This window comes from Thamnophis elegans, chromosome 10 (assembly GCF_009769535.1).
Source record: "Thamnophis elegans isolate rThaEle1 chromosome 10, rThaEle1.pri, whole genome shotgun sequence".
Lineage (NCBI taxonomy): Eukaryota > Metazoa > Chordata > Lepidosauria > Squamata > Colubridae > Thamnophis > Thamnophis elegans.
The window spans coordinates 58069985-58093624 of record NC_045550.1 but is presented as its reverse complement, the minus strand read 5'-3'; the positions used below and the strand labels follow the sequence as shown (position 1 = coordinate 58093624).

Here is a 23640-nt window from a genome sequence, read left to right as displayed (position 1 = left end):
CAGTACACTGGATGCCATACCAGAAAACCTTGGACAGTCCTCAGAAAACCTGCGCTTTGACAAAATCTCCATCTGTCAATTGCAAAAGTCTACATTGCTGAGATGTGCACATATAGTTCACTGTTACATTAACAATGTCCTAGTTTTGGGGAAGAACTTGATGCTTATGAAGGTCAACACCAGTTAAAGAACTATTAGCTGTGATTTCTCATTGGTGTGTCTTTAACAATAATAATGTTTAACAGCTACAACCTAGTAGACGGTTTGCTTTTAAAATGTGTGTCCCCTACAAAAAAGACCAAAATAATCTTCCACTGATTTTCCTTGTTAGCAATACATCTCAATAAGGATGATTTTGTGCTGAACTGTTAAAAAAAAATTGCATGCTGGGTTTCTTTGTAATGGGTTGCATTTCGTTTAGTGGTAACTTGTTACATGTACAACAATATAATAAGATGCAGAGAAAGGCAGCTGCAAAAGACAAGTAAAATGACCATACTACCGTATTTTTTGGAGTATACAACTGCAGATTGTCAGCGATTTACTTCTCCAGTACATGGATAAATACACCTGGAAACATCTACCTATCTACCTACTCTCTCTCTCTCCCTACCTACCTACTGTATTTCTCTCTTTCTTTATCTACCTAACTACTCACCCTCCCTACCTACCTACTGTATTTCTCTCCCTCTCTCTCTCCTTCCCTCTATCTACCTACCTACTTTTTTAAAAAAAACATTGCCTCTTCAAAATCTTGGTGCGTCTTATACTCCGGTGCGTCTTATACTCCAAAAAATATGGTAGTTGACATAAGGATGTGAAGTTCTGCTTTTACCTGTAAAACCCTGGTGGAACACCTGAAACTAAGAAGTTTTTCTCGAGACTCTGCAGTATGTCATTCAACATCCTGATACGGGCAGGAGCTCTTTCCTTTGGGTCGTTGGCTGGCCGCATCTCATCTGATTGAAACAATTCTGCGCTCTCCCGTAAAGCATAGGCCACCTTCAGCAAATTGCCAGCATTATGAGGCTCTTCTGTTAATAAAGGAATAAAATAGAAAAAACAGTTTTAGCTTTATTGACATACTAGGTTACTGATTCATTTCATTGTGATAGCTTTACACAACTCAGCAGGGACTGTCTGTTAGTCCGGGATGTTGTCTACATTTCCAGTTTTACACAAAGAAGTTTCCCAGTTGTACCCAGTTGGCATTTGGAGCATATATTGCTTAAATCATAAAGTGTATCTGGGATACCGATTCCAAATTAGTCTAACCATAATATCAAGGCCAATGTTTCCCAGCCCTGGTAGGTGGAAGATGTGAGGATTCCCAAAATTCCCCAACCAGCATGGTGATCTAGGCTTTCTTTAGAATCTAAAGAAGAATCTTCTTTAGAAGATTCCCATCTGAGTATTAAAGGGAGGTGCCAGTCTCTCTTGACTGCAGCAGCGGTCATGGTTCCAACAGCTACAGGCTGAGTTTACTTGAAAGTCTCTTTTAAACCACATCATAATAATCTGCTTGGAAAAATAGCATTGAAATGTGTTGCCTTAAAATTATTTCTTTTGCTAAATACAGTAATTTGTTTAAAAAATATTTTTAATAAAAATAGTTTATCTTTTTTTTAAAAAAAAATAAGAATTGTAATGGAATATTCAAGCCCAACCATTGGCAGATAAATAAGGTTTTATCTGTAGATTTCGGGAACGCATAGGGCAGTTTAAATCTATCTCAACTAGAAACATGCAGTGTAAATTATCTATCTATACATCTATTATCCATCTTTACATTTATACTCTGTGTGTGTGTGTGTGTGTGTGTGTGTGTATAAATATGTGGTTTTCCTAAATCTAAATATTTTGTATGAATTTTTCTATCTGTTCTTTAGATATAATCATTCTTGTAATATTGTTTATATCCATTCTCCCATGAACATAATGTTAGATAAAAAAAAAGAAATAATATGTAGGTAATGAATAAAAGTCTCTTGCATATAAAGGTAAATGTAAAGGTCCCCCTCGCACATATGTGCTAGTTGTTCCCAACTCTAGGGGGTGGTGCTCATCTCTGTTTCAAAGCCGAAGAGCCAGCACTGTCCAAAGATGTCTCCATGGTCATGTGGCTGGCATGACTAAACGCCAAAGGGGCACAGAATGCTGTTACCTTCCCACAAAAGGTGGTCCCTATTTTTCTACTTGCATTTTTACATGTTTTCGAACTGCTAAATTGGCAGAAGCTGGGACAAGTAACATAATGGGACACTCCATTATGTGGTGCTAGGGATTTGAACCGCTAAACTGCCGACCTTTCAGATTGACAAGATCAGAGTCTTAGCCACTGAGCCACCATATTCTTCTCTTGTCTATAGGGTCATCCTTATTATATAGAAGACATACTGGTCATAAATTTATAATAATAATGATCAATCAGAATAGAGCTGGAAGGGACCTTGGAGGTCTTCTTAAATTGGACTTTAATCCCACTTGGAAGGACTTGAAGACAGAGATTTGTGGAACATACTTTTAACATTGAGTGAAAAATCAATCTCATTTAAAAAAATATTTATCAAAATTGAAATTCTCAGGTATTTTTCTAAGCAGGTAGACATTGAATTGGAAGATATTAATATTTTAAATAATGAGCTGTTTTAGTTTCCACATCCAGCTAAAACAGAATCACAAAAGCAATCAGTATCCACAATATGATGTTGAGCAGGTATCCTCCATTTTTTTGAGGACAACATTAAGAATTGTTTTGAGGTCCTGAACCTCGTTGATAAGGAAAAAGTAAAAAAAAAAAAAAAAACATGAAAGGAGACAAAACCCAAGAAAGAGAAAACAGGGTTTTCAGCACAGATGGTGGAAATTGCTGAGAAGAGAAGCTAAAGCAAAGACCTCGGGGAAAAATATAATAAAGCATTTCTAAGAGGTGTTATAAGAGAAAAGGAGCAATATTCCAACATCTGTAAAGATACTGAAAATAGAAGGAAAGTCTTTCCAAAAATATCTCCAAACTTAGAAGGATGCTCCAATCATGAATTGGATGCTAATGGATAGATTACTAACCCTATTTCAAGAACATCAAATGAAGACAGAAGATGTGTATGAAAATTGTTTATGGTAAAGATGTCTGCATCTAAGGTATCTTTTAAGATATCTTCTAATTGCAAAAGTCTCACGTACTAGAAGATGAAGCCAGCTGAGCACTACCAAGATGGAAGGAACTGATGAATAACTATTTAATTATGACAACCAACATAAATATTAATAAAGCTTCTAATCAAATAATGTCATATAATGACTTTGCTAAACCAGGCATGGGCGTGGCCAGTGTGTGACTCATCTGGCCCGTGGACCATGTTTTTGATAGCCCTGGCTTAGAGGATGAGAGATTGAAAGAAATCAGCATACATACCAATAACAAGGAAAGACTTTGCAAACTATTATATGATATTATTAATGCACATGTTAACTACGTAGCATCCAAAGAAGATTGCAGCAGATTAGACTTCATGGAGAGTGAGATGCCAGATATTTAAATTGGTTTTAAAAATTGGAAAGGGCCAAGAAATGATATACATTATTGCTGAAGCAATATTTTTTAAAAAAAATGAAGAATACAAAAATGAAGTTAATATTGTGCTGCATCGATTGCAGAAAGACCTTGATTTTGTCGAAGATGTGAAGTTGCAGAATATGCTTAGAAAAATTAAAAGCCCAGAGCAGTTGGTCTTAAAGAGAAATCCGTACACTGGGCAGAAAATCACAGTCCAGATGGAATACACTGAAACAGATTTTCTCCAGGTAATAATATATATATTACCTTAGAATTGTCTATGGAGATATTGAAGTTACTATCACTAGTGAAATCTGTAGACATTCTCAGTCATCCAGGTCATGGTTGTCCCAAAGGTGCTTTTTCAGGAGGCAACTGGACTTTCCTTGTTTTTTTTTTCTTTTGAAGATGTTTCGCTTCTCATCCAAGAAGCTTCTTCAGCTCTGACAGGATAGATCCTTCCATTTCCCACTATCCAGTCAGAGCTGAAGAAGCTTCTTGGATGAGAAACGAAAAATTTTCAAAAGAAAAAACAAGGAAGTCCAGTTGCCCTCTGAAAAAAGCACCTTTGGAATTGCTAGTGAAGGAACTGGGATTCAAGAAAAAAATGCCACAAATTAGCAATTGATAGGGTAACAATGAAGATAGGTAGCTTACTCAAAAGATCAGAATTATGCAAGCAATGATATCGCCCTCTACGGAAACCATATGACACTCTAAAATGCCAAGAAATGAAACAAATAGATCAGAAAACAAATCAATTCAGAGTTGTGATTCAAGGTACAAATGACTAGGCTCACATTATCACATTTTGTGTACATTGTTCTAAGGCACACAGTGGTGGGATTCAGCCAGCTCGCACCTATCTGGGAGAACCGGTTGTTAACTTTCTAAGCAGTTTGGAGAACCGGTTGTTGGAAGAAATCTCCTTTTGTTTTTTTCCACTTTACAGGGCTAATCCTGGAAGGAAGGCAGTGTTGTTTCTAGCCTAATCGTTATTGCCCTGCTTACTGAAACTGCCTCTCGGTTAACCCTTTTTCCATTGTAACAGCTAAGGCGAAGCGCCCATCAATGTGAGTGACGTTGAGTTGCCACACCCACCCAGTCACATGACCATTGAGCCCCGCCTATCCAGCTGGTCATTAGGGCAGAGAACCGGTTGTTGAATTATCTGAATCCCACCACTGAAGGCACATAATGAGAAGTTCATTTTGTTGGAAAGGTGGGATGAAGGAAAAGACTAGGCCAAAAGGCAGCAAATTGAAGGGCCTGGTTTGTGGCAGTTCATGTGGTTGCTAAGAATTAGTACAGACCTGATGGCACATAATCAGTCAATCTGGTTTAGCTAACGTAGAGGGGGAAAAAAACTTTTTACTTATGATATGGCAACCTCAGTTATATTCTGAAAAAAACAAACCACCATCACTACACAGATGCTTAAGGGCAGAAAACGTATTTTACAAGTGTTAAAAAATCCATTGTTGCCCATTATAAGAGAAATGTTACCGCATTCATTCCAAATCTCTAGAATAAATATCAGCCAGTGTAGTAAAAAAAAAAAGCTGTCCAAAATCTAGTTACATGCAGCAATTGCAATGAAATATTTGCCATATAATTCAGAAATCAACACCATGTTTTTTCCTAGTACCTTTGATTATACTCATTTAACAATTGAATATAAACCAAATGAGATTATCAATCCTGACTTAGAAAGACACGGCCCAGGAACTGGAATTGTAGGGTAATGAAAATGGTTTTCTTTTTAGTGAAATATTGTTTGCATATCCCCTCGCGGTTTTTTTCCCCCCTCCCTTCAAAGTGTTGCTGAAAGTTGTTTAGGCTGATATTGGAAAGCATTTCTAAATGGCATGTTGTGCCAGTTTTATCCCCTGCGATAAATTAATGGATAATTCAAACTTTCTCCTTTCAGTTGTAGCAAAACCAAGCCTTCTACACTCATGAGGTTATTAGAATTATTAAAACCATACATCTTACTTCCTGAAATAAAGATAACTTGTGTCTGATGATTTGAAAGGAAAACACCAGTAACTGGATGTTTCAGGGACCACCATGGTTTGGGTGCAAATCTTTGGGTAAGAGACAGGACACAAGGGTAAGAAATCAGAATAGATCTAAGATGTGATTTAGCTGAGATTAGTACTTGGTCAACCCTATGGGGTTGAATAAGCATGGTTGGACTTTGTAAGTAGATCCCTTCGACTACTGCAACATTTCAAAGATATAAACTAGACTAGATTTTATTTTATTTTATTTGTTTAAAACGGCTAGCAATAGCAATAGCACTTAGACTTATATATCGCCTCACAGTGCTTTACAGCCCTCTGTAAGCTAGAGAGATGGCAATGACAACTCTCTTCTATATTGTTGACAACTATACCATTCATTTATTAACAAAAGATGAGATCAATAAATATATACAGATATCCCAAAAGATACTATACACTGAAGAAGAAGCAAGAGACATTCCTGCCAAGGGTTCTTTTCAGAGGTGGTATTCAGCAGGTTCTGACCAGTTCTTGAGAATCGGTAGCAGAAATTTTGAGTAGTTTGGAGAACTGGTAAATGCCACCACCTCTGACTGCCCCTGGCCCCATCTATTCCCTGGCTCCCAAGTCCTAGTTAATTGGGAGGAAATGGGGATTTTGCAGTAACCTTCCCCTGCCACATGCACCAAGCCACACCCACCAAGCCACGCCCACAGAACTGGTAGTAATTTTTTTAAAAATCCCACCACTGGTTCTTTTAAATATACCCAGGTTGCCCCCCTAACCCCACTGGATAAAATCGCTCTTTCACCCTAGACAGCATTTCTTTATTTTCCTACTACCAGGCAGGAGGTATAGAATCATAGCCAGCCAAATAGGCTGAAAAATAGCTTTTATCCATAGGCTGTCAGACTTTTAAATGCAACATAACACCACAACCAGGCTAATGTGATAGACTTGCATTGCCAGAGTAATATGCAACATGTATATACCAGTGTAATATAATAGTAAGTAGATGATAGATAGATAGATAGATAGATAGATAGATAGATAGATAGATAGATGGGTGGGTGGGTGGGTGGGTGGGTGGGTGGGTGGGTATAGGTATAGGTATAGGTATAGGTATAGGTATAGGTATAGGTATAGGTATAGGTATAGGTATAGGTATAGGTATAGGTATAGGTATAGGTATAGGTATAGGTATAGGTATAGGTATTGGTATAGGTATAGGTATAGGTATAGATATAGATATAGATATAGATATAGATATAGATATAGATATAGATATAGATATAGATATAGATATAGATATAGATATAGATACAGATATAGATATAGATATATATTGGGTTTAGGAATTCTTTTTACTTATTGATTTATTGAGATGTATTCTGTGTTCTTGAGTGGGTGGCAACAAGGGAGGCTCATTCAATTGCATTGTATACATTGTTGTGCATTGACAATAAACGTTTGATTTGATTTGATTTGATTTGATTTGGGTTAGTGGACTTCAAAACCCAAGAGAGCTAAGACAAGCATACCTGGTCTCTAGCAACACCCCCACAGGTACTCAAAGGCTGGGAATCACAGCTTACTGTGCCACTTTTCACCTACTCCACCACATTAAGTAAATTTGCATTAGGCCAATTCAGACATTGTGAATTTCCCAAACGAACACAAAGCACCTTCTCTTTCACCCCCATGCTAACAGACAAATCCAATACCAGCCACACATTGTTGAGCTGGTTAGTGACAGGTCATAAAGAGACAGGCCACCAGCAGCCTAGGTTGATGTCCCAGAATTCACAGTAGGAAGTAATGGTTCATGGATTTGTCCATCTCTTATTCCAGAATGTAAGAATTAGATTGGTTTGTTTACAAATATATGTATTCTCTAGAATCTCCACTAGTAGGCAACCTGTCTTTAATGCAAATGAAATGTACTTCTGGTGTTTCGGAGGGAAAGCAGGAAAAAGCCCAGGAAAAAGGAAAAAGATTTCAATAGTGCAGAATATACTCTATACTGCTTTTGACCAAGCATCTTTATATGTATTTTACTTATAGATTTCATGGTATATGTGTACAAGTTCTAATTTTCAGCTAAAATATGAATTGTATTCAGCCAATTATTTTTTAAAGGAATTACATTGCTTTTCTCTCTGCTTATTACAAAATATATTTGCATTGTTAAGTGTATAACAGCTTTTGTTGACTTGAGCTCACAATTTTCTTTACCTTTGATTGAAGGTTCATTAGGTCCAGTCACTTGATTTCAAGGAAAGGGAATTGTTTTTTTGGGGGGGCGCTAAGACCAATAAAATAAGATGTTTTTGCTTTGCTGTTTCTGCAATTATGTTTAATGAAATCTCTTACAGGTCCTTATATTGCCCATTCTCTCAGTTTTCTATGCAGAGAGACCCCTGTTTTGGATTAATTTCACAAAATTTAAATTGTAAAGTAGTACAGAAGAACATGGCTAGAGGTTTTTTGTTCATTATAGACTCTGAAACTTATATTCAAGCAATATGGAAATATGTTACTATCTAGGAGATCACTGAGACTGAAACCTCATTATCATGCATTTTTTTAAAAGAAGTGAAAACTCAATGCTAGTTCATACTTGACATGCACAATATTCATGAACATCTATTTTCCTGTACCTATCTGTTTATTATCTTTACCTTCTGCAATTTGCAATAAGCAATCAAAAATAAAGTGAGTTGTTGCCCCAAGCCATTATCTATGATAGAAACAAGATATGCATGTGGAATTAAAACCAAACTCAGAATGGTGCTTCCCACTGAAATAGTGTCCCCAGTATAACCTATATAGAGAGAAGATAAAAAAGTTTATGGCAAGGACAATGCCCTATTATAATCAGGGACACACATTCCTTGAATAACAGCAATCAAGGCTGACATCAAACCAAAAAATTACAGAGCATTTCCTTAAGGTCAGTTAATGAAATGAGCTGTTATATAAAGCAAAAGAGAAGTTAAAACCCAATTTTGTGTAGTAGGCTAAGGTACTGGGCTAAAAACCAAGCCACTATGATTTCTACTTCTCCTTTAAGAATAACCTTGACTGGGTAAATTTAGGGACACTTACTAATTGTAGAATTTCACTTAACAACTGTGCTAAGAAAAGTCAAAAAATGGAGCAAAACTCACTTGACAAATGTCTCACTTAGTAACAGAAGCTTGGGGCTTAATTGTGGTCTTAGGTTGAGGAGTACCTGCACTGGTCTGATACAGGGGTGGGTTTTGGATTCTTTTACTGTCAATTTGTTCAGGGACACACTTCGGGCGTGGGTACGCTTGAGGCGTGCTATGCGCACATGTGCAGTAATGAAAAATTGCTTCTGCGCATGTGCAGAAGCAAAAAGCAAGATGGTGCCGCTGTAGGCACTGCCACTAGAACCAATTCAGGGGCGTGGGCAGCCAAGTTACTACCTACTGAGCCGAACTGATCCAAACTGGTAGAAACCCACCTCTAGTCTGATATGATTTGGTCCTTCCTAATACTAGCTGACCTTTGCTGATAGCAGAAGCTTAGCTTGGTCAGCTTACGTTGGAGGGCAGGAAGACCACATGGAACCCAGATCCAGGGTTGGTGGCTAGTCAAAACACACAACAGAAGAAGGCAATGGGAAATGTCATCTGGAATGCTGCCGAGAAAACTGCATAAATTCAGTCACTAGCTGTCAAGGCTAACTCAATGGCTAACTTGTTTACCTTTAACTCCATGGTAATAAAGTGTTGAACAGTAAGCCCAAGATTGTTACAATATCTGCATTGCAAAACTCTGAACAATCACTAGATGGCAGTGGCAAAATATTCTCATGACTTCCATCTAGTACAGGGGTGTCAAACTCCATTTCATTGAGGGCCACCTCAGGATTGTGTTTGATCTGGGGAGGTTTCTGGAGTAGGCGTGGCCAGGGTGGACATTGCCAGCTCGACCACTTGTGTTGGTGGTGCCTGTGGTGGCCTGAGGACTCTGCCAGTGAAAACAGGCTCCCGAGCTCCATTTTTGGTTGCAACAGCCTCCTTCAACCCACTGCCAGTGAAAACGGAGCTCGGGAGGGCTCCCCACAGCCCTCCTGAGTTCCTTTTTCACTGACAGAGGCACCGCGGGCTGGTCCTTCATTGTTTCCATCTAACCACCTCCCCCCCAGCCAGATCCAGCCCACGGGATCTGGCTGGGGGGGGGGGGATTTTGACACCCCTGATCTAGTAGCCAACTGGATTTTTGTCACAGAATTGGTAGCTCTCAGTGTGAAGTTTGGATTTATTTTCAAAGCTCCAGTCCTGAAAACACACATGCGCGCACACACACACACAAACACACACACACACACACACACACACACCAGTTGCATTATCCTGAGTCTTGCCCTCTGTTTGGTTTCCTTAAGGAGGAAAAGGTCTTCCCAATTTTATTGCCCCCTCATCTTAATACCCAGATGAAGGTCATTCATTTCTAACACAGAGCTTTCAAGAAGGGGGACGATAAATCAAGCCGGGCAAATTATTTGGCACTAAATTATCCTGCTTCCTAGTGGCTGTGAGAAGAGAGGTGAGCTGGACTGATCCGTTGCCAATATGACGTGCTGCAATAAATAAGCATTGATGGCCAGTTTTCAAACTGGGAAAATTACGCAGCCTTCAAGAACCATAGAGTTCAGTGCCTCGTTTACTTTTTCTTCCGATTTGCCAGCTTCCCTGTATAGAAGGGGAGGGGAAATAAACAAAAAAACAAACAAAAAAAAACCTGCCTGCAACCCTTAAAATGGTATTTATCATTCACTGAAATGTTTACAGTAATTATTGCTTAACTGTGTCTATATAAACCATTTATGTTTCTAATAAATTTGCTGAAAATGATACTTAATTTACCACCAAGGCACAAGCCCTGACACACAGCTTAAAAATAAATAAATAAATATTGGGATTAATAAAATAGGCACACATTGTTTGTTTACAGCAGAGAGAAGCAGGAACTTGCCATCTCAAGCAGAGGGAAAGCAATACATTTGCTGAAATTCCTTAGACCACGGTAGAAATTACCTTGCAGGTTTTTCTGAACTTCCAATGCAATATCCAGGGCATTAAAAGGCAGAACTGGCTTGCTAGCAATTTGCAAAATTGCTTCTCCTGTCAACTGGAAAGAAAAAGAAAAGGGAAAAAAAAAAGAATCAGACACTCAGGTGCATTCTAACATAATCCACTGGGTACTTTCCCCCTAAATAAGCGATGTTCCCATTAAGGCATCTGGACCGGCACATAAACGCTTCAGCTTTAATGATGGATGCCTCACCTGGAATACAGCAAGGTAGTTTTGAAGACCAGGTTAAATGGCCTGCACAGCTTCACTTTACAAATGAAGGGGACGGCTAAGGGTACAAAAGGACCATTGATATCAATGGGAGAGGAACATAATATCCCTGCATAAATGCAGACACCCAAACAAGCAGTGCAGAGAATTTCTGGACCATTTAAACAGTATATGTTTGTATGAGAGTCCAAAACAGATGATCAATAGTGCCGGAATTTTTTCCCAGTGTTGTCAATGCCGTTAAATACCTGTAGGTTACTTAACTTATAGATATCATGTAAATTATTCTTCATTCCTTTAAAAAAAAATGAATGTCCTTTGGGAGAAATATCAGACTCAAAGAGGTGGTTGCCTTCTTATCTCTTTTACTCTTTCCATAGCTAATCCAAGGTTATTGTGTTAGAATAATAATTAACTTCTCAGCGCTCCCTGCACATCAAAATGCATTTGAGAATTTCAAAGGATACAACTATAGTCTGCATCATATTTTAAAGGATACCCATTCCTCCTCTCTTGTAGTTGTATGGTTTGCAATTCTTTTGAGACCTTGCTATATGTGTGCATGTTTCAACTGTCTTTGATTAACATTCTGTACAAGAACTAGGGGCACGGTAGCTCAGTAGCTAAGACACTGAGCTTGTCGATCAGAAAGAGTGGCAGTTCAGCAGTTCGAATCCCTAGAACTGCGTAACGGAGTGAGCTCCCGTTACTTGTCCCAGCTTCTGCCAACCTAGCAGTTTGAAAACATGTAAAAATGCAAGTAGAAAAATAGGGACCACCTTTGGTGGGAAGGTAACAGTGTTCTGTGCACCTTCGATCAAGTCATGCCAGCCACTTGACCATGGATATGTCTTTGGACAATGCTGGCTCTTCGGCTTTGAAACGGAGATGAGCACCGCCCCTTAGAGTCAAGAACAACTAGCACATATATGCGAGGGGAACCTTTACCTTTACAAGACCTACTGTATGTCACACTGAGGCTCTTGGTCTTGTTCCAGTTACTGGAGACCAGTGATTCATTGTAAACTTACTTTGGAAACTCAACAAGTATTTGAATTCTTTCCAGTTGTTGACATTTATTGAGTGACTTTTTCCCAACACAGCCTGGCATAGATAGCAAGATAAATGTGTCTAGAACTCTACTCTTTAAAGTTACCAGTGGAGATCGTTACTTATTAGCAGGGCCATATGTCGAAAATCTGAGTTTGACACATTTGATATTGAGAGATTAGCATGTCTCCAAAAGATTGGAGGAATGGAAGGTAAAAGATGGTGTCATTTTGGTTTTTGAGAAGTAGAATGCATTGACTGTTCATTGGCAGGGATTCAAAATATGCAGCTTATGTGAAAAGGTTGAGAAGAGAAAATAAATGAACATGTCCTCTTGCAAATTCTGTTGACAATAGGTACGCAGTGATATAAAATCAAGTATTTTTAATAACGTCACTCTATCTTTGGAACATATTTTCCTGATCCATATGCTAGTGGCTTTATGGAAATGGAGAGATAAGCTATCCCAAAAATGCTTTTTTCAAAAGACAACTGGGCTTTCTTTGTTCTTCTGTGAAGATATTTTGTTTCTCAACCAAGAAGCTTCTTTAGAACTGAAGAAGCTTCTTGGATTAAAAGTGAAAATCTTCGCAGAAAAACAAAGAAAGCCCAGTTATCTTTTGAAAAAGCCGCTTTGAGACAACCATGACCTGGATGACTGACAATCTTCACAGACATTTAGGCATAAGCTAAAACATTTTTTTTGGTTGGATATGTTTATCTTTAATATTTTACTTAGAGTTGATTTTAGAACAGTAGTATGTTCTACCAATTGACATAATGTTTAGTTAATGCTTCCAGAGGGTTGTTTTTTTTAACCTTTTACTATTATTTATATATAACGGGAGGGAAAAAGATTAAAAGGAAAATAAAATGCATAATATAATGTTTTGTCCATAAGAAGTATAGAATTGTAACTATTTGCAGCCAGAATGATATATCTTTTTTCTTTTCCTTTAGTGTATTTTGTCGCTTTAAAAAATTAGAACTTTTTTTCTTTTTTCCCCACAATGCATGTATTTTTTATCTTTGTGAGCTTTCCCCCCATTTCTCTGTCATTATTTTAAAATCCATAAAAGAATAAATTTTTAAAAAGAGAGGAAAGACAGGGAGTGAAGCGTAGAATTATTCTTCTTTTATCTCTAAGGTACTCCGAGGTTACATTAAATATATTTAATGCAATGTAATGTAGGGAAAAATAAACTAAATCTCATGAGACATTTCAAGTTCCTTTGTTTCACATAAACTGATAAAGAACTATCTTTGGAAGATTCACTTTTGCGAATAAGTCTGCTTTATCTGATTTTTAAAAAGGACTATTTTTTTTAATAATCTGAACAGATGCATCTGAAACAATATGAGATTGCAAAGTTATCTGGAAAGGAGAGATTTAAAAATATCTGAAAGAAGTCTTCAGACAAAAACACAGAGAATAAATGTAGGGCAATACCAGGAAATGGGTTCCGGCAAGCACTACTGCCGGTTCACTTGTGTGCACAATGTAATTAAAATTGTTCTGCGCATGCGCAGAACTGAAAAAAAAGATGGCGCCACCTAGAGTGTGTGGCGGGCCTGGGTTGCTGCCAGTTCCAGTCACCCAGGCCACCAAACCACTACCAGTTCTCCTAAACCGGGTCGAACTGGTAGGAACCAACCACTGGGCATGACACGCCCTTGGAGTACAGAAGCAAAGAACATTATAGAATCACGTAAATGGAGGAATTTCTGAGAAGGGTTATAGCTAAATAACATGGAAGATTAGGGAAAACGCAGGATGAATTGTCATCTTCTGTGAAGGAAGAGGGGAAGAAAAGTTCTGCAAAAGAAAGTTAATTCTCGCTAGAAGGCACCTTGAAATTAATTGTTGTAAAAGTAAGAAGTGTGGAAGTGAGAGAGACATCAGAGTAGAATATTTTATTTTGATTGAATTTTCATACAGCATTTGATATAGCAATAGCAATAGCACTTAGACTTATATACAGCTTCATAGTGCTTTTAGAGCCCTCTCTAAGCGGTTTACAGAGTGAGCCTATTGCCCCCAACAATCTGGGCCCACATTTTACCAACCTCGGAAGGATGGAAGACTGAGTCACCCTTGAGCCTGGTGAGATTTGAACTGCCAAACTGCAGCTAGCAGTCAGCTGAAGTAGCCTGCAGTGCTGCACTCTAACCACCACCTATGTTAGAGTGCACATTGCATAATTGTGAATTGTATAATTTACAATGTTGTTGAAAAGTTAGTTAAAGGGTGTCCTGGGATGTAAGATTGCATGGGAAAAGACCAAAATACAACAAGACCAGCATATAAATATATATGTACCCTCTACCCTCAAAACAACACTATAGGGCACTGCACACAAGAACAACTAGACACAAGGACAGTTTTTCCACGAATGCCATCACTCTGCTTAACAATTAATTCCCACAACACTGTCAAATAATTTACCAAGACTCTATTACTATTAATAGGCGCTGAGGTGGCGCAGTGGTTAAATGCAGCACTGCAGGCTACTTCAGCTGACTGCAGTTCTGCAGTTCGGCTGTTCAAATCTCACCGGCTCAGGGTTGACTCATCCTTCCATCCTTCCGAGGTGGGTAAAATGAGGACCCAGATTGTTGTTGGGGGCAATATGCTGACTCTGTAAACCGCTTAGAGAGGGCTGAAAGCCCTATGAAGCGGTATATAAGTCTAACTGCTATTGCTATTGCTATTATTCTTCTCTTCCTTCCTAGTATCTCTTTCCCCATTCATGATTATAACCATACTGCTTGTATCTTTCAATTTGTATTGTTTTCATTTGTTTCCTAGTACAATTTGATAGCTTATTAGTAACCTTGATATCACTGTTGTATCTTTTTATTCTTGATGAATGTATGTTATTCTCCTTATGTACACTGAGAGCATATGCACCAAAGACAAATTCCTTGTGTGCCCAATGACACTTGGCCAATAAAGAATTCTATTCTATTCTATTCTATTCTGTTCTGTTCTATTCTATTCTATTCTATTCTATTCTATTCTATTCTATTCTATTCTATTCTATTCTATTTTTTCCTGCATGGGTGCATAGAGCTGAACATGCTGCAAATGGAGAATCTATTATCATTCTTTCTTATTTATTTGAATGTAGTTATTCTCTGCTAAGTCACCATTCCATCTTCGGGATGTATTTTTTCCTTTTCTTCAGTAAACATATGGATATATACACCCAGCCAAGTGAGTAGAAGACAGGAATAAAAGATTCACGGGACACCTGCCCCCTAATTAGATGTGGTTATATTGTAAAGGACAAACAAGGAAAATATATAGCTAAATCAATAACAGGGGAAAAAATTGTGGAGAGACTTTTAGTTAGCATTGAAGAACATGCATTTCCCAAAATCTATTTATAACATTTCACAGTCCTTTGATTTCAATTGTTTTTTTTTTAAAAAAAAAACCCAATATGATTATTATTATATGTTATTTTGTTTTGGAAAAAAATACGATTATTATTAGCAGTTTTGATTTGCAAAGCTAGCATCTATGGGTTTTAAAAAGACACTTTAACAAAACATTGGCTCACACAGAATACATTTTGGGTCAGTAGAGGGCTCCCTGACAAAAGACAAGAATAGTTCAAAAGCTGTTCTTCTGTAGTAGATAACCTAAAACATAGTAATCCAGTAAAGAGAGATCTTTCTAAAAAATAAAATTGGGATTGATCATTTTAATATATGCTGGTATATAACAGCAGTTCTTCTCCAAATAGTAAAACCTTCCCTTTATTTTATTCATGATTGAGGAATTATTGATCAGGAAACAAAAATATTAACTGACAAACTTCTCTATGCATGAATTGTAAGAAGCACCCAACAACAATAAGAAACCTTCAAAAAATTAACTTGCTAGGTTGCTCCTAAAATCATAAGCCTACTTTTGATTCTTATCATGTAACAGCCTTCAGGAATTTATTTATGTATTTGTTTGTTGGTTGGTTTATTTATTTGATCACTCATGTACAAGATAACAGGAATAAGAATAAACATGGATAAGAATACAGGAAATGGGGGCAAATAAATGGGGATAGTAGGACAGGGACAATAGGCACGCTGGTGAGCTTATGCTTGCCCCCTACAGATTTCTTAGGAAAGGGGTGAGGTCCATGCTAGACAGTTTAAGGTTAAAGTTATGTGGGTTTGAGGATGTAACAACAGAGTTAGGTAGAGCATTCCAGGCATTGCTGAAGTGGTATTTTCTGCAATCGAGTTTGGAGCAGTTTACCTTGAGTTTGTATCTATTGTTTGTCTGTGTATTATGGTGGTTGAAGGTGAAGTAGTCGACAGGTAGGACATTGTAGCAAACAATTTTGTGTACTACACTTATGTCAGACCATAGGCCGTGTAGTTCTAGGTTGTCCAAGCCCAAAGTTTCGAGCCTGGTGGAATAAGGCTTTGCGAGTAGAGGAGTGGAGTACATGGGATGATAACTTAGCTAAGTTAGTTTGAAGATAAGGTCACACATAAAAGAAAGAGAGAAGATCTACCTCTATAGCTTTGTTCAGAAATTAGATCTCTAGAATAGAATGAATTTTAATTTAAACAGGAGGTACAAAGTCAAGGGCACCACTTCCTTTCCAACCCTTTCAGGTTGATCAAGAAGGTAGTGTAGGTTATTCTTCAGCAGAACACAACGAGCCTCCTGGGAAAGTTTTGGTATAAATCTAGATAAATGCTTTTGCAAGCCTTCCTCAGATCTCCAACAATGGAACACTTGGGGATAGAGCAAGTGGAGTTCAAGGCACTTGAAAAAGGTCGATACTCACAAGATAATGGGATGTGCAACAAGAAGAATTTGAAAATGTTGTGATAATGCCAACTGTAGCAGGGTCAGCTGCTTCGAGATCATTTAATGTCTCTGTTTGTTATTAAAATTATGGATTAAACAGCATTTTGCTAGCTTGCTGATAGGTAGAAGTCTTAAATTTGAATGCTTTATTTCCAAGAACTTCCAACGAAATTATTGATTGCTAGATAGCAGAAAATGGTCACACACAGAGAGATTTAAACCATCTTCCAAATATGTGGAAATTAGAGGTGAGGACGAAGCTAATAGCAGGAACAGAAACAAATATAGAATAGAATAACAGAGTTGGAAGGGACGTTGAAGGTCTTCTAGTCCAACCTCCTACTTAGGCAGGAAACCCTACACCACTTCAGACAAATGGACATCCAACATTTTCTTAACAACGTCCAGTGTTGGAGCATTCACAACTTCTGGAAGAAAGTTGCTCCATTGATTAATTGTTCTAACAGTCAGGAAATTTCTCCTTAGTTCTAAGTTGCTTCTCTCATTGATTAGTTTCCACCCAAGCAGCTCTAAAGGTGCTTTGGAGAATACTTTGACTCCCTCTTCTTTGTGGCAACCCCTGAGACATTGGAACACTGCTATCATGTTATCCCTAATCCTTCTTTTCATTAAACTAGACATACTCAGTTCCTGCAATCGTTCTTCATATGTTTTAGCCTCCAGTTCCCTAATCAACTTTGTTGCTCTTCTCTGCACTTTTTCTAGACTCTCAACATCTTTTTTTACATTGTGGCAACCAAAACTTCCAAGTGTGGCCTTACCAAGGCATTATAAAATGGTATTAACACTTCACATGATCTTGATTCTATATATTGATTCTATACATAGGCTGGATGTTCGTGAAACATTCTTAGAAGTAATCTGAAATCCAGGACCAGAAGAAATCTTTAAGAGATGCACATAATTATGTTATGCCTTATAAGTCCACACTTTGTCCATCCATCGAATTTTAGAGTCATGTTGCCTTGGTTACCATGAACAGATTCTGGAATGACAGCTATAGTATAATATTTTTAAACCTTAGAAATTATGCATATTATCTCTCTTATCAATCAGGGTGCCATCACAGGAATGCATGTGGCATTTTAAATTCTTGCTTTCTTCGTGATCCAAAAGTGATTTATGGAGAAATAACAATAAAATGGGGGAGAAAAACTGAGATGTCAGATCTCTTAAAGTATCTATAAGTAAACCATAAATTTAAAAAAAAGATAGATGAGGCACATGACTAAATTGGCCAAATGTGAAACTAGGATATAGTGTGAGGTGGGAAAGAGCTGTCACAACAGATCAAAACAGCTCCCTCCTATATAATTTTGGGTCTTCCGCTGCCCCATTAATATGGCTCTTTGGAGTGTAGGTTTCAGAAATTCAGTAGACCTTTATTTAAGCTCTATAACCTTAGCCATAGCCATAGTTGTAAGATGAAATGGAGGGTTTCAGGGGGGACATCAGTAGTGGGATTCAATTTTTTTTACTACTGGTTCTGTGGGCATGGTTTGGTGGGCGTGGCAGGGGAAGAATGCTGTAAAATTCCTATTTCCTCCCGATCAACTGGGACTCGGGAAGGCAGAGAATAGATGTGGGCGTGGCCAGTCAGAGGTGGTATTTACCGGTTCTCCGAATTACTCAAAATTTCCACTACCGGTTCTCCAGAACTGGTCAGAACCCGCTGAATAACATCTCTGGGGGACATGGTGTGGAAGAAAGGGGTACTTTCTCTTTTGCTCCATCCATGTCCCTTTTTTCTTTGACTTATCACTCAGCCTGGGAGAAGAATCTGGCCGCATCTTTGATCAATTTCACTAAACATCTCAAAGTGGCAAAGTCCTGGGGGGCGGGGGGGAAACAACATTGAAAGCCGAGAGTGGCTACTGCTAAAAGCACCCAGAGTTATCCCATTGAGCATATAAAATGTTGATAACAGTGGAAATCATTAAAAGCTCCCATCCCACACCCCAGCATCAAAAAAAGCTGGTAAGGTAAAAATAGGAGAAAATTGGCAATGCACTTATTTCAAACACAGCTAGGAAAACCTGGCTGTCTTTCTGGATTTAAGTCAATTTTCTTTTTAATAGCATTGCAACACTGGTTTTTTTTAAACAAATAAAAAACAACATTGGTCTACAATTCTTTAAAAAAACTAAACATTTTTTAAAAGTTTAATGTGTTTTAAGAAGTACACCAAAGGATGTGGTGGCTCAGTGGCTAAGACCCTGAGCTTGTCGATCAGAAAGGTGGGCAGTTTGGTTGTTTGAATCCCTAGTGCTGCATAATGGAGTGAGCTCCCATTACTTCCATCCTAGCAGATGGAAAGCATGTAAAAATGCAACTAGAAAAATAGGGGCCATCTTTGGTGGGAAGGTAACAGCATTTAGTCATGCCGGCCATATGACCATGGAGACATCTTCGGACAGTGCTGACTCTTCGGCTTTGAAACAGAGATGAGCACTGCCCTCTTGAGTCGGGAATGAGTAGCACATATGTGCGAGGGGAACTTTTACCTAAGAAGTACACCTGGCCTCTATATGTAAGCATTTCAAAATAATGCTTGAATGCCACTTTGCAAAACCCTTGTCAGGTATCATAGAAGCAGATGCTTCTGTGAAAGTCAGACAGCCAATCTTTCCTGCATCTCAGACAGTGGTGGGTTTCAAAAATTGTTCAAACCTACTCTATGGGTGTGGCCTCCTTTGTGGGAGTGGCTTGCTGCCCATGTGACTGGATGGGAGTGGCTTGCCGCCCATGTGACCAGATATGAAGATGTCGACAACACTTGTCAGAACCACCTTAAATTACCTCACACCCAGCACTGGCATGCATAAGAATATGAGGTAAACTTGTTTTTTAAAAGGCATCTTTGGTTTGCGTTAAAACAACTTCAATACACGCAATGTTCTGATTGCACCACAAATGCAGTAGTCATCCTCACCTTTCACAGAGGTGCTGAGTTTTATAAATATGAGCGTGATAGTGTAGAATAATCATATCCAAGGACCAGTGGTGGGTTTCAAAAAAGTTTGGAACCTCTTCTGTAGGTGTGGCCTGCTTTCCGGGTCCACTGGTGGAACCTCTTCTAACCGGTTCGGTAGATTTGACGAACCGGTTCTACCGAATAGGTGCGAACTGGTAGGAAACCACCTCTGATCTCAGACCAAAATCATCATCAAAGGAGGTTTCCAACATCTAGAGGGGAGGGATGTGCCCAAAGAATTTAAAAATGACCAATGGGAGTAGATAGAGCTGAGCTCTAACTACGTCATTTTCAACATACATTAGTGAGACTTCACAGAATTCTTGGAGAGCAACACAGGCATCAGAAAAAAAAGGGGGAGGGGGTGAAAGGCTTTGTAATAAGAAAAATTAAAGTCAAGTGTCATCTGATTCCATTATCCTGTATCTGGGATTGAAATGAAGGTTGTTTTCATGACCTATTCAGATTCATTATTACTATGGTTAAAGGTACACAAACACCCAGTGGATAAAATTGCTAAAACCTAAAGGCCACGGTAAAACAATATCAATACTAAGTTCAGATTCAATAACATTGTGAATAACAACATTTAAAGACATTTAAGGAAATTACTTCAACGTTACCTGGCAATAAATATTAGATATAGAAAGAACTTGTATGCCTGGAAATGTAATTATGGATGGAGATATAGATTGTGATCTATAAAAAGACATCCAGGGTGGGATTCAGTCAGTTCAGACTGGTTCGGGTGAACCAGTAGCTCCGACGATCAGCTGGGAGCGAACCGGTTCCGTCTGATGATCAGGTGGGGCCTGTTTGTTCACCCCTATGCTTTACTAACCTATATCTTCTCAGCTGATTCACAAGGCAGAGTGGATTGCTGCGCCCCAGCTGTGTTACTCCCCAGCAGTAACATGGAAGGCAAGTTGTCTTAAAACTCTGCATGCATGTGCAGTGCGCATCAGGTGTGTGTGTGCACAAAGTGCGTGCAAAGTGCATGCAAAGTGCACACAAAGTGCGTGATCGCCCAACCAGTTGTTAAACTGGCAGGATCCCACCATTGAAGATATCAGCTACTTTTATAAAAAGTACTGTGTAAGAAAGGATGAGCCCTGGACAAAGTTGATGTCCGGGGGAGGGCCTTCTCTGTAGCAGCTCCGGCCCTTTGGAATGAACTCCTCGCGGAGATTCGGACCCTCACCTCTCTCCAGGCCTTCCGGAAAGCTGTTAAAACCTGGCTGTGCCGGCAGGCCTGGGGTTGATGAGTTCCCCTCCCCTCTCGACTTGTATGGCTGTATGACTCTTGTGTATTATAATTATGTGTATTGTGTTTGTATCCCCTTTTCCCCTTTTGAGTTGTTCGCCGCCCTGAGTCCTTCCCAGAGAAGGGCGGCATACAAATAAACTAAATCTTAATCTTAATCTTAATCTTTTTTTATGGGATATCTTTAAATCTATATTCTGTTAAAGTACACTGGCATATGTTCTCCTGACTTGTGAAATTTCACTTAAACATGTAGCTGCAATGGAATGAACAGGCTACCAAGATAAATCCATCTTGGCAGACAAGTCTGTCACTCTTGCCCTTCAATATACCTGAGGTTCCCTGCCTTCGCTTTGCCTTGGACCTAGTCATAGCCCAAAGCTAATAATGTTTCTTGTGAATATTTGTATTGCTTCAGGCATTGCACAACAGAACCTCTCTATTTAGGAATCAAATTATCTACTAAAACTCAAGAAACCAAACCAGCGAAAAGAATATTATTTCGACCAATAATTTAAAATGTTAATCCTCATTTCATTTTCTACCGCAATTATGTCTGCCCCTCGATGCAGAACCATATTTGAGACACCCACGGTTAGAATATGTTCCTCAAGAAGATGCATTTGAGCTGCTTTAAAAATAATTGAAATGCTACTGAACCTGTTTGCATCAGTAAAAAAAGGAGAGTTTACTTGGGAGCATTCTGTAATGCATAGAGTATTGGCGGTCTTTGATGCACGATTGGGACAAGCCAGGGCAGCTATTAAATGCACCCAATTTTACAACACTTCCCCCCCAACCTCTGTTAAGTGAATCACTGAAGCTTTTAAGTAAATCCTGGAGTTGTTAAGCAAATCTACCTTCCTCATTGACACTGCTTGTTGAAAGCTGGTAGGCAAGATTGTGAAAAGTGACCCCAGTACTTTCGGATGCTGCAAATATTAAAAATACATGGCAGTTGCCAAGAACAAAATTTTGATCCCATGATTGTAGGGGTGCTGCGATGGTCATATGTGCGAGGGCTGGTCATAAGTCATTTTTTTCAATACACTGTAATTTCAAATGGTTGCTAATAATGATGTAGGTCGTCAACTACCTGTATGTCATCATATTGTCAGAGGCATGTAAGATTGCATCCAGATATATAATAGCTGAGGCCTTTGAACTATGGTGCTGGAGAAGATTCCTGTGAGTCCCTTGGACTGAAAGGCAATCAAACTGATCAGTCCTAGAGGAGATCAACCCTGACTGCTCTTTAGAAGGACAGATCCTGAAGATGAAACTCAAATACTTTGACCACCTGATGAGAAGGAAGGACTCACTGGAGAAGAGCCTAATGCTGGGAAAGATTGATGGCAAAAGAAGAAGTGGATGATAGAGAATGAGGTGGCTGGATGGAGTCACCAAAGCAGTTGGCGTGAGTTTAAATTGATTCCAGAGGATAGAATCTCTGGAGGAACATTGTCCATGGGGTCGCGATGGATCGGACATGACTTCACAACTAACAACAACAACAATACAATAGCTGATTAAGATCTAATACATGCTCATTGTGTCCTGTGGAAATGTCCTCTGAAAACAATTAGCAGGCACTTTCATGGCATAATAAGCAGATGAGCTTTATGAGGGTTAACAAACGCAATGGCAAAGTGACAGAAACTAGCATTCTAGAGCCAACTTTTTCTTTTAGAGTGTATTTGTCTATGGAGAACGTCAGTCATCCAGATCATGGTCGTCCCAAAGGTGCTTTTTCCAGAGGCAACTGGACTTCCTAGTTTTTCTTTTGAAGACATTTCACTTTTCATCCAAGAACTGGATGGTGGGGAGTGGAAGGATTTATACTCCTTGCAGACAGCTGGTCATTTGCATTCTTTCAGAGAGTTGTTGAGGCCACTCGGAAGTTTATCGGTGCCCCCAGGGTCACCTGAGCAGTTCAAATGGTTGTAGAGTGTTCTTGGCTGCAGGATGTTTTGTGTCCTGTGTCCCTTCACTGTTGAACACAGGCAGAGGTTGTTGGGGATGAGTCTGGATTGTCTTCATCTTAAACTGTGCAAATGGTATCTGTAGTCTACAATTTTTCTGGAAATCCGTTCATACTCCTGCACCATTCAAAGGATGTTCATCCCAAAGTACATAGCTAAATGTCCGGAGATTCTCAGTCATCCAGATCATGGTTGCCCAAAAGTTGCCTTTTCAAGAGGCAACTGGACTTTCCGTGATTTTTCTTTGAAGATGTTTCACTTTTTCAGCTCTGACTGGACTTTAAAGTTTATTATCTTTCCAAAGCAATGAAAAGGTGATTTGTAGCTCAAAAGCGGAGGGGGGGGGGGTTATACAGAGTGTCGATGATAAGTAGCCATAATAACATTCTTTCTCAGAAAGCCAAGGTCAACTGGCAGCTGTGATGAGGTGACTGGGAAGTAACTCATGATTTGGATGGTGCCTGATTGGATCATGTGGGTGCTGGGTAGGGACTTGAACTTTCCTTTGGGTAGGAAAAACCTGGCAGCTTTCAGATTCGGGTTTTCCCAGATGTGCCAATATGACATCTCTAATAAAATGGAACTTTGAGGAAACTCAAAACTCAGGCCTCGGAGCCTCAAC

General features: G+C 38.9%; 1 protein-coding gene across 1 annotated transcript in view; it reads right to left on the bottom strand.

Moving 5' to 3' along the window:
- Positions 1–831: 831 nt before the first annotated feature.
- The window catches only part of NAALADL2 (N-acetylated alpha-linked acidic dipeptidase like 2), a 267073-nt gene continuing 244264 nt past the window's right edge, over positions 832–23640 (bottom strand). The window contains exons 8-9 of the mRNA XM_032224901.1: positions 10632–10725; positions 832–1034 (exon numbers count right to left, since the gene is read on the bottom strand). Coding sequence (XP_032080792.1) covers positions 832–1034; positions 10632–10725 — 297 coding nt within the window. The remainder of the gene's footprint in view (positions 1035–10631; positions 10726–23640) is intronic.